Consider the following 12,833-nt stretch of genomic DNA (forward strand, 5'->3'; position numbering starts at 1 on the left):
TATTGGGGTATGTTGAGAGCGGACCCTAAATATGGTACATTGTTTAAAGAGAACCCAATATTTGTGTATAGGAGAGGAAAATCAATTGGGGTTATGTTGATAAGATCGGACATAAAAAAGAAACGGGTACCCAAGCAAACATTTTTAAGAACTAGAAAAAATGGAACATTCCCCTGTGGATCGTGTCAAAACTGCAGCGGAATTATTAAAGGTGACACAATATCCCATCCTATGAATGGCACCGAGATTCCCATACATGGATGGTATACGTGTGACACAAAACAGGTTGTGTATCTTATTAAATGCCCATGTGGCAGGATTTATATAGGCCAAACATCTAGGTCAATTAAAATACGTATAAATGAGCATAAAAGTACTATTCGAAATATGATTAAAAAAGGAACACAAAAAGAACAAGAGAAAGAAAAAGGCAATACTAAACACTGGGAAACCAGTTTAGTAAAACACTTTGTAGAAAATCAGCATCAACTATGTGATGTGAGATGGATGGTACTAGAGGAGGTTAGTGGAACTCTGGATAATGAAATCAGGAAGAGATTACTGAAACGGGAGGTATTTTGGATTACCAGGCTGAATGATATGTCCCCAAATGGGATGAATGAAAATTGTAATTTTAATGTATTCTTGTAATATTCTTTATTTTGCAATATTTTCTATGCTGTTCCGATGTATAGATGTGAGTAATACCGTTGATTACTATGTGTAACTATTCTATATGATTTTAACCTGTAGATGTGAAATCTCGCGGGACATTTTGGTCCATAAATTGTGGTGGTGGGTGCATTCACGTTAGGCTTGAGAAAGGGAGAGATCCTGAAACGTCGCCAATCAAGCTCACCTGCCGGTGAGCTACCAGACGCTGTTCCAGAGTCAAGCAAGGTTACAGCTATAATGGACACTCCAAGACAAAGCTCCGGCTGGGGCATGAAAGGTTGAACCAATAGCTGCATATCTGTATCAGCGACCAAAAGCACTGGGTGAATATTCATTGTGTTCATGTATACTGTATCCATGTACAAAAAAGTTGTTCTTATGAAGACTAACATGTGAAGTAAAAGTATTGGAATTGGAACACAATTTGGTTATTTGAGTGCAATTTCTACTGAAAGCTGTTATACTGAGGTGTGGACACTCAGCTGTACTGCTCAACACCCGTGTGCTAACATACACCCACAGCCCTGTATAGAGTGCTGTTGCCCTTTCATTTTATCTATCTATCTAACCCATATCTATCTATCTCATATCTATCTAACCCATATCTATCTATCTATCTCATATCTATCTATCTCATTTCTATCTATCTATCTAACCCATATCTATCTATCTATCTCATATCTATCTATCTATCTCATATCTCTCTATCTCATGGGTGAGCCAGCCGAAACGTCACCACCAAGTTTATGTGAATAAAGACCATTTTTATTTGCACCTTATGGGAGTGATGTTGCCTACTCGTTTGCTATCTCATATCTATCTATCTATCTATCTATCTCATATCTATCTATCTCATATCTATCTATCTATCTCATATCTATCTCTATCTCATATCTATCTATCTATCTCATATCTATCTCATATCTATCTCATATCTATCTATCTCATATCTATCTATCTATCTCATATCTATCTATCTATCTATCTAATATCTATCTATCTATCTATCAAAATAGCGCAGCACTGCTCAACCTGTCCTCATGTAGGTGATACCAGCATCCCAGACTTGATCAATGTCCATCCAAATAGAAACACAATGGCGCAGCGCTCAGATATAAAAAAAAAAAGTAAAAAAAAAAGTGGATTTATGGACTCATGTCCCAGCATTGTTGTAGTTCCTCCTTGGAACCATTTTTCAAGCTTTGTTTCTTTTTTTTTTTATTTTGTCTTGATTCTTATAACAATACTTATTTTTCAGGGATCCGTCCGTGTATTAAAAGCCATGACCACTCCAAAGTCACAGCCTCTTCAGAACGCCTGTAAGTACCGGATAAACAATTAGCCTGATATCTTAAGAGGACAAATTATTTAACCACAGACAAAATTGCATTTTAATGCTATCACATTATGGCCATGCACCACACCGAGAGATTTCAATTGCAACTTTATGACATTTGAAATGATTTTTTCTCCTCATTTATTAGCAAGATGCATTTTCTATTCACCGCTGCAATGTGTTTTTCCTCCATCCTAACTTATTTAAATAGACACATTAAGAAAATCAATGAATATTACAGGAAAAGCTCAATACTGCAAAAAGCACTGTAGGATATTATATGGTAGAGGTGAGCAATTAATCTCGGATCAGGTAGTTTTTCCAAGCTTTTTGCTATAGAGGTTTACAGTGGAGAAAAGCAACCAAGTTCATTCTACCCTTGATAGAGAGGAACACTGAGAAATATTAGCATTTATAAATATTTTTAAATATTTATAAATTTATAAATATTAAATTTTTTTTAAAGGTCTTTATTAAAAAGTGTACTTAGTTTCTCTTCTGCAGTCTACATTTCTTCACATACATTGGGCAGGTTGTTCTGTCTCATTCATGGTAAAATCCATCAGAATGGCTGCGTGGCAGATCAGTCCTAAGCCCCTATTCATCTAAGCTGGTTTCTAACCAGATAAAAGGTCATTTTAAACAACCCTTTCCAAATGCCCACCTCTTTCAGAACTCCACCCCCTTATCCAAACCAGATTTCCTGTGACAGATTTTCAGTCCAGTATACATGATGTATAGTAGGTGGTCAAGTCCTGGGAAAAAAAAGTGTGGGAACTCACCCAAGGTTTCCACTCAAAGGCTGGTCCTGCAAGAATAGGACCAGTTATCCTGCAGGACTTGAGCCCTGATCTATAGTCACCCTTTTTTGAGAAGACCATCCACCATAAACAACAACTTTTCAATGCAAGTTATTCTTCTTAAAGAGGTTACACTGTAGTATTAAAAGAGTGGAGGTCCACTTTAAGGATTTGTTCACATGTTCAAGGTGTGACAGATTTAAAGGGGTACACTGCTGAAAACATAAGATGCCTCATTGATAAGATGTCTCATTGCAGGGATCCCACCGTTGGGGAGCCCCACGATCTCCGCTGCGGCGCCCCAGTCATTCGGTTCACAGAGTGAACTCCGCTCCATGCCCGTTGACTGGTGAACATGGCCGCTACGCCCCCTCCATTCATGTTTATGGGAGAAAGTGTGAAGGCTACGTAGTAGCTGTCACGCCCGCTCCTATAGACATGAATGGAGGAGTCGTAGTGTCACGTCATGAACAAGGGAGATAGTCGTAGTGTCACGTCATGAACAAGGGAGATCGCAGAGATCGGCAGTGGCAGGACCCCTGCGATTAGACATCTTATCCCCTATCCTTTGGATAGGGGGTTAGATGTTTTCAGCAGACTACCCATTTAAGGTTGGGTTTCAAGCCAAAATCCATGTCGAAGCTGAAGGTCGTCTATGCAAGTGAATGATGTTCTCACAACAGAACAACAAAAATGTTTTCACTCATATTCCTTGGAGAACCCATCCATTAACTAAATAATAGCCTTCGTTTGCATGCAGATTCTAGGCCAGAAACTGGAAATACACCCAAAATGGGTGCAACGGGAAGTACAATCATTTTCTATTCATGAAAGAGTAAGGAAGCATCAGATGAGCAGTCATGGTCTACCAAAAGATGGATTTGGACGTGGAAGCCCGTTCTCTGAGAAAAAAATTCCAAAAAAAGAGACACAAATGTTTTGCGGAGTCAGTGTAGTCAACCGGCTCTGATCGACAGATCTCTTCCTGTATGCATAAAAGGAGGGATCTATCAAATAAGGTCAACAGGGTGTAAAGAAGCCACCGGGGACCTCTCTGGTGACCCAGCACACTCTGTCTTCTCTAAAATGGTACATACATTCATTGTGATAAGAAATCCTGTTAGTGCTCCTTTTTCATCCATCGCAAGGCCTAGGGTCATGTCCACCTCATCTGGCCAAATTCATTTTATAGCAAAAAAACATATCCTCCAATGTGGCGACGGGATTGAGAGCGCAGGACACCCAGGTTATAGGAAGTGAGGTTTATTCACCCATGATGCAACGCGTTTCACAGATAGGCTGCTTCATAGGTGACTAAACCTCATTTCCTATTACTTGGGTGTCCTGCGCTCTCAATCCCGTCGCCATATTGGAGGATCTGTTTTTTTGCTGTTTGCTTTCAGACGTGGAGTAGTTGCAGATGTCCCACTTTCTATGCCATTATCCATTGTTACACTTGGCTGAGTGTAACTAGATACGGTAAGCGCTTCTTTACATTTAGCCCTTACCTTGTATCTACGTTATCACACTACGGAGCGCTGTCTATCTTTCATTTTAGTTATTCATTTTATAGCCAATTTTATAGTTTATCCTTCCTTCGTACACCAGCAGTGGACAAGCAAAGATGCCCCCATAATGCTTCACTTCCCAGGATTAACTCCCCAAATCCAATTTTTCCCAATTATTACTCCATATTTATGGAGTAAGTGGGAAGCAAACTTTAGGGGATCTCTATCCAGTTGCAGGAAATGGGATCCATTATAAGTCTAAGGGGCCCATCTTCTGCAACTAAACAGAGATCGCAACAAGCAATCAAAACTTTTTGTCATGTATTTAAAGGGGACCTGTCATCAAACCCTATTTTTTAAACTAACTCAGATTATGTTCCTAACTACTCCTAACAACCCTTCTGCACTTAAAAATTTTTTCCGAGCTTTAAAAAGCTGTGCATCATACATTTCCCTATGCTCACACTGTGTGAGCTCCCGGCAGGAGAAAGTGGGCATTTCCCAGCAGGTGCGACGCCACTGAAGCTTGTGAGAGCTGCGCCTCGCTATACCCCGCACGCACTTCCTGAGTTTGGTTCCTGCCAGGCCGGGAGGAGACCAAACTAACTGTTTGACTTGTGCAGGGAACAGAACAGAGCCAACTACTGGCCAATTGTTTCAATCACATTAAAAACATATAAAGGTTGAGAATTTTAATACCAAGTAAATAGCAAAGTGTCTTATAATTACATAAGGAACAATATATTAAAAGTTTAGTTTGGTGACAGGTACTCTTTATATGGAACCTGTCACCACTTTCATGCTGCTCGATCCATAAGTCATCAGATGGGTACCCAGAGGCTTCTTCCCACCGTTCCAGCCTTTGATCCAACTCTTCCTCTTTGAGTGTAGGGAAAGGTCTACAAATCAAGGCCGTCAGGGCAGGGAGAAGCCACACAGGACCAACATGATGACTCGTGGTTCAGGCAGCATGAAAGGGATGACATGTTCCCTTTTATTTGGTTAAAGGGGTTATCCAGGAAAAAACTTTTATATATATATATATCAACTGACTCCAGAAAGTTAAACAGATTTGTAAATTACTTCCAGCTGTTGGCTGTCCGGGCATGCTGGGAGTTGAAGTTTAGCAATATCTGAAGGGCCACAATTTGAGACCACTGCAATACGCCATATTGTTGTTGCCTCTGAGAATTTTTTTTGCAAAACCAAACTCAGTAGAATTAGGGAACAGGATTGTAAGAGCTCATCCACATTAAGGAATTTCCAAGCGGAATTCCACTTTGGAAATTCCGGTGCAGCAGATTTCCACTGCACAGTGCACACAACGACATTTCAGTGGCGGAAAATTCCGGCACTGAAACTCCTCCACCAAAAGAATTAACTAGTTTATTCTTTCAGCAGAATACATTGCCATCTATGGGAACTGGCAAAATCCGCACACCTTCCAGGTCTACATTCTGTAGTGTGATTGCGCCCTGAAATTACTATGAGAGTGCAAATTTATTTAATTTTATTATTTTTTTTAACACAGAAGTGCTTTTTTCCTTTTCTAGCTGTAGTCTTTTGATAAAATAACATCTGTGAAATGATCCACTTTCACAGTTGAACACACCAGATGGTCACTTGAATTACGAGGCCCGGTTTATAGTGGTTCAATGAACCAAAAAACTATAAAAAAAAAAAAAAAAACTTTTAATTTCAAATAAATTACTAGTAGAAATAAAAGACAAATGAAAAAAGTACAGAAATACAAATTTACTAAAACTATTGTTTTTATGCAGGTATATACCCAATAGTCATCAGACTGGTGGTGAAGGGATTAATGGGGTACTCTGGTGGACATTTTTTTTTCTAATCAACTGGTGCCAGTACTTATCAGCTGCTGTATGCTCCACAGAAAGTTATTTTCTTTTTGAATTTCCTTTCTGTCTGACCACAGTGCTCTCTGCTGACATCTCTGTTCATGTCAGGAACTGTCCAGTGCAGGAGAGGTTTGCTATTAGGATTTGCTCCTACTCTGAAAAATTCCTAAAATGGACAGAGGTGTCAGCAGAGAGCACTGTGGTCAGACAGAAAATATATTAAAAAAGAAAAGAACATCCTGTGGATCATACAGCAGCTGATAAGTACTGGAAGGGTTAAGATTTTTTAATAGAAGTAATTTAAAAATCTGTATAACTTACTGGCACCAGTTGATTTAACAACTAGGGGTCCCCTAAAGTTATCATGTAGCGATGCTGTCCCCCACCTATTTTAGCGATAGGTCAGGGTCACAACACCCAGACCCTGACCGATCAAAACTTTTGACTCATCAATATGACATGTGAATTTTTTATTATTTTTTAAAGCTACAGGTACACTGAAATCATTAGATAATTTTATGATGACGCATTCGCTTTAAAGAAATTGTCCACAGATTTCAAAGTCGTACTGGGCATCAAATGGGCCTTCAATATTGCCAAACCACCTGATTGTAGATTTGCCAATCTGAAACTGGAGGTGTAGTGATGCATAACTCTTTTCTGTGACCAAAGGGGACAAAATAAATAAATAAATAAAATCAGCGAGATTATAATGTAAAATGTATCTTCTTGTGTTGACCGTAGCCAACAAAAATAACCATCTAATTACATTGGCCAAAACCTGGAATTACAAACAAAAAAGGAATACATTTGGTATGAATCTGATTTGGTCCAAATTTTACAAAAACATTTTTTACAAATAAAATTTTAATTCTAATTTGTTAGAATCTTAGAAACTGAACTTTTTTTTTAATTATTATTATTTAGAGACTCCTGTCAAAGATAAGAGTCCCTGCTTTTGTGACTTTCAGGTCAAAATCACTACATTCGCACAGTGTACTGTATGCGAGCAGGGACTCTTGCTTTTGACCAGAATCCCTGCTCCTGTATATACTTTGCATGGCCAGCCACAGTGTTAATGGGGCACAGGAATCAAATATCAAAAAAAAAAAATCACAGTATTGGACCCAAATTAATGGATTCTAGATCTATATGGGCAGAAGGTGGATCCAGGGATTTATTCTGATGCCATATTTGGAGTCGGGAATACATTTTTACCTCCAGTATGAGGGTTTTTTGCCTTCCTCTGGATCAACTCAGTAGGGACTATGGGGGTTATAGGTTGAACTTGATGGACTATGTTACTATGGTACTATGTTATTTATTTATTTTTTTATTAATTTACTTTCCCTAAAATAACTCAGCGATGATCTGCCTCTCAGTCATTCTGATGGACCTGACTGTGAGCTTCCTGCAGAGGTGTTCTACAATTCACAGGAGACTGTCAAGTTGTCCCATAGGCATGTGACAAAACGTCAAAAATTTCTCCAGATAGCTGGAAAAAAAAACAATTGTAATAATGAATTATTAATAATATACGGTGCACATTCTAAACATGACTGCCTGAGAAAAAATGGCTTATTTATACTGACCATCTAAACAGATACACTCACTGGCCACTTTTTTAGGTACACCTGTTCAATTGCTTAATAACACAAAAAGCTAATCAGCCAATCACATGACAGCAGCTCAGTGCACTTTGGCATGTAGACTTGGTTAAGACAACTTGCTGAAATTCAAACCTAGCATCTGACTTTGAACATGACATGGTTGTTGGTGCCAGTCGGGCCGGTCTATGTATTTTAGAAACTGCTGATCTGCTGGGATTTTAATGCACAACAATCTCTAGGGTTTATAGAGAATGGTCCCAAAAAGAGAAAATATCCAATGAGATACAATTGTGTGGAGGAAAATGCCTTGATGGTGTCAGAGGAGAATGGGCCAACTGGTTTGAGATGACAGAAAGGCAACATTAACTCAAATAACCACTCTTTACAACCAAGGTCTGCAGAATACCATCTCTGAAGATGGGCTACAGCAGCAGAAGACCAAACCGGGTGCCACTCCTGTCAGCTAAGGCTGGGTTCACACTACGTTTTCTCCCATACGGGAGCGCATACGGCAGGGGGGAGCTAAAATCTCGCGCTCCCGTATGCCTTCGTATGCGCTCCCGTATGTCATTCATTTCAATGAGCCGGCCGGAGTGAAACGTTCGGTCCGGTCGGCTCATTTTTGCACCGTATGCGCTTTTACATCCGGACCTAAAACTGTGGTCAACCACGGTTTGAGGTCCGGTCGTAAAAGCGCATACGGCGCAAAAATGAGCCGTCCGGACCGAACGTTTCACTCCGGCCGGCTCATTGAAATGAATGACATACGGGAGCGCATACGAAGGCATACGGGAGCGCGAGGTTTTAGCTCCCCCCTGCCGTATGCGCTCCCGTATGGGAGAAAACGTAGTGTGAACCCAGCCTAAGAACAGCAAACTGAGGCTACAACTCAGGTGACCAAAACTGGACAATGGAAGATTGAAGAAAGTTTCTTGGTCTGATGAGTCTCAATTCCAGCAGCGACATTCAGATGGCAGGGTCAGAATTAGGAGTAAACAACATGAAAGCATGGATCCATCCTGCCTCGTATCAGCGGTTTAGGCTGGTGTTGGTGTAATGGGGACATTTTCTTTTTGCACAATTAAGTACAAATTGAGTCTGGTATAAACATCACAGCCTACCTGAGTATTGTTACTGACCATGTCCATCCCTTTATGACCATGTCCATCCCTTTATGACCCCTGTATCTTCTGATGATACTTCCAGTAGGATAATGCCCCATGTCACATGACTCCAATGGTCTCCACAGTCACCAGATCTCATCCAATAGATCACTGCTGGGATGTGGTGGAACCGGAGATTCTCATCATAAATCTGACAAAGTTACAGCAACTGTGTGATGTCATCATGTCCATATGGAGGAACTGTGTGATGTCATCATGTCCATATGGAGGAACTGTGTGATGTCACCATGTCCATATGGAGGAACTGTGTGATGTCATCATGTCCATAATCCATATGGAGGAATTGTGTGATGTCATCGTGTCCATATGAAGGAACTGTGTGATGTCATCATATCCATATAACTGTGTGAAGTCATCATGTCCATATGGAGGAACTGTGTGATGTCATCATATCCATATAGAGGAACTGTGTGATGTCATCATGTCCATATGGAGGAACTGTGTGATGTCATCATGTCCATATGGAGGAACTGTGTGATGTCATCATGTCCATATGAAGGAACTGTGTGATGTAATCATGTCCATATGGAAGAACTGTGTCATGTCATCATGTCCATATGGAGGAACTGTGTGATGTCATCATGTCCATATAGAGAAACTGTGTGATGTAATCATGTCCATATGGAGGAACTGTGTGATGTCATCATGTCCATATAGTGGAACCGTGTGATGTCATCATGTTCATATGAAGGAACTGTGTGATGTCATCATGTCCATATGGAGGAACTGTGTGATGTCATCATGTTCATATAGAGGAACTGTGTGATGTCATCATGTCCATATGGAGGAACTGTGTGATGTCATCATATCCATATGGAGGAACTGCGTGATGTCATCATGTCCATATGGAGGAACTGTGTGATGTCATCATGTCCATATGGAGGAACTGCGTGATGTCATCATGTCCATATGGAGGAACTGTGTGATGTCATCATGTCCATATGGAGGAACTGCGTGATGTCATCATGTCCATATGGAGGAACTGTGTGATGTCGTCATGTTCATATAGAGGAACTGTGTGATGTCATCATGTCCATATGGAGGAACTGTGTGATGTCATCATGTCCATATGGAGGAACTGCGTGATGTCATCATGTCCATAGGGAGGAACTGTGTGATGTCATCATGTCCATATGGAGGAACTGTGTGATGTCATCATGTCCATATGGAGGAACTGTGTGATGTCATCATGTCCATATGGAGGAACTGTGTGATGTCATCATGTCCATATGGAGGAACTGTGTGATGTCATCATGTCCATATGGAGGAACTGTGTGATGTCATCATGTTTATATGGAGAACTGTGTGATGTCATCATGTCCATATGGAGGAACTGTGTGATGTCATCATGTCCATATAGAGGAACTGTGTGATGTCATCATGTCCATATAGAGGAACTGTGTGATGTCATCATGTCTATATGGAAGAACTGTGTGATGTCATCGTGTCCATATAGAGGAACTGTGTGATGTCATCATGTCCATATAGAGGAACTGTGTGATGTCATCATGTCCATATAGAGGAACTGTGTGATGTCATCATGTCCATATAGAGGAACTGTGTGATGTCATCATGTCTATATGGAAGAACTGTGTGATGTCATCATGTCCATATAGAGGAACTGTGTGATGTCATCATGTCTATATGGAAGAACTGTGTGATGTCATCGTGTCCATATAGAGGAACTGTGTGATGTCATCGTGTCCATATGGAGGAACTGTGTGATGTCATCATGTCCATATGGAGGAACTGTGTGATGTCATCATGTCCATATGGAGGAACTGTGTGATGTCATCATGTCCATATGGAGGAACTGTGTGATGTCATCATGTCCATATGGAGGAACTGTGTGATGTCATCATGTCTATATGGAGGAACTGTGTGATGTCATCATGTCTATATGGAGGAAGTGTGTGATGTCATCATGCCCATATAGAGGAACTGTGTGATGTCATCATGTCCATATGGAGGAACTGTGTGATGTCATCATGTCCATATGGAGGAACTGTGTGATGTCATCATGTCCATATGGAGGAACTGTGTGATGTCATCATGTCCATATGGAGTGAAATCTCGGAGGAATGCGTCCAGCACCAAAGGGGGGGGATGTTTCAACCCGGTACTAGGAACACGTGCCTAATAAAGTGGCCAGTGAGTGTAGTTGAGCGTAGGGGCCCCACTCCTCATGTAAGGCCAAGTCAGATGTATCCAATGTTTGTTATTGTCTTTACATTACAAGATTGAATATTTAACTAGAGAAAATGAAACAATTTGGAGAGATTCTTTGTTTTGTGGGACACATCTCACGCAGTCTTTACCAGTGCATTTATAATGATTTGGACAAGGTGACACATTTGGGGTCTCCTGACTTTCATCCTTATTTATAACTGTGCAAGTTATGTGCACCTTCAAATTGCACATTTGTGCAGTTTTTTTTTTCTTTAGAATGATTCAATTATTATTATTATTTTTTACTCCTCTAATGGAGAGTGGGTGGAGTTTTGAATCATGGGGGGTTGTCCAATCCCCAGGGACAATCTTTCCAGATGTACCAAATGGAAATCTGCTGGGAAAAAAAACTATATTAAAGGATTCTCATCTCAACATGTTATCCCCTATCCATAGGATTGGTCTCCTGGTCCCCTATCCATAGGATTGGTCTCCTGGTCCCCTATCCATAGGATTGGTCTCCTGGTCCCCTATCCATAGAATTGGTCTCCTGGTCCCCTATCCATAGGATTGGTCTCCTGGTCCCCTATCCATAGGATTGGTCTCCTGGTCTCCTATCCATAGGATTGGTCTCCTGGTCCCCTATCCATAGGATTGGTCTCCTGGTCCCCTATCCATAGGATTGGTCTCCTGGTCCCCTATCCATAGGATTGGTCTCCTGGTCCCCTATCCATAGGATTGGTCTCCTGGTCCCCTATCCATAGGATTGGTCTCCTGGTCCCCTATCCATAGGATTGGTCTCCTGGTCCCCTATCCATAGGATTGGTCTCCTGGTCCCCTATCCATAGGATCCAACAAGCCGATTGGTGGATAGGGGATAATAAGTTAAGATGGGAATACCCTTTATATTTTGGAGTTTCTTCTTGCTGCCAGTTATAACTATATGTTGTACATTACAGATCATCTGCAGAGCAAAGATATGTACAAAGAGGGACTGAGAACCAAATCTGCAAAGCAGGTAAATAGATCATTTATATGGATATGCATAGTTAATAAAATGGTGCCTACCTATCTCCCACAATAAGACAAAACTTGAGGCTGAGAGGGTCTGTAGCTCTGAAGGTGCTGATGTGGTCTCATGCTAACAGTGTAATAATATTTGTTTCCCTTGCAGAAATACATAAAAATGTTCTTATTGATTGGCATTGCCTAATCTTCTTCCTGGTCCTGGTTCATTGCCTAATCTTCTTTTTAGTCCTAGTGCATTGTCTAGTCTATTTGGTCCCAGTGCATTCCCTGGTCTCCTAGTCCTGCTGCATTCCCTGGTCCTGGGGCATTCCCAAGTTTTCTGGTCCTGGTGTATTATCTCTTGGCCCCCATGCATTGCCTAGTCTCCTCGTCCTGCTGCATTGTGTAGTCTCCTTCCTAGTGCCAGTGCATTGCCTAGTGTCCTGGTCCTGGTGCACTGTCTGGTCACCTGGTCCTGGTGCATTGCCTAGTCTCCTGGTCCTGGTGCACTGTCCGGTCACCTGGTCCTGGTGCACTGTCTGGTCACCTGGTCCTGGTGCATTGTATGGTCACCTGGTCCTGGTGCATTGTATGGTCACCTGGTCCTGGTGTATTGTCTGTTCACCTAGTCTTCGTGCACTGTCTGTTCACCTGGTCCTGGTGCATTGTCTGGTCACCTGG

At 41.2% G+C, this 12,833-nt stretch overlaps 1 protein-coding gene across 5 annotated transcripts in view; it reads left to right on the top strand.

The window, feature by feature from the left end:
- The window catches only part of LOC130358323 (cyclic nucleotide-binding domain-containing protein 2-like), a 290,442-nt gene that overhangs the window by 152,629 nt on the left and 124,980 nt on the right, over window positions 1–12,833 (top strand). For all 5 annotated transcript variants that reach the window (XM_056561431.1, XM_056561432.1, XM_056561430.1 and 2 more), the window contains 2 exons: window positions 1,934–1,994; window positions 12,104–12,162. In XM_056561431.1, coding sequence (XP_056417406.1) covers window positions 1,934–1,994; window positions 12,104–12,162 — 120 coding nt within the window. The remainder of the gene's footprint in view (window positions 1–1,933; window positions 1,995–12,103; window positions 12,163–12,833) is intronic.

The sequence above is a fragment of the Hyla sarda genome, chromosome 2 (genome assembly GCF_029499605.1).
Source record: "Hyla sarda isolate aHylSar1 chromosome 2, aHylSar1.hap1, whole genome shotgun sequence".
NCBI classification, from domain to species: domain Eukaryota; kingdom Metazoa; phylum Chordata; class Amphibia; order Anura; family Hylidae; genus Hyla; species Hyla sarda.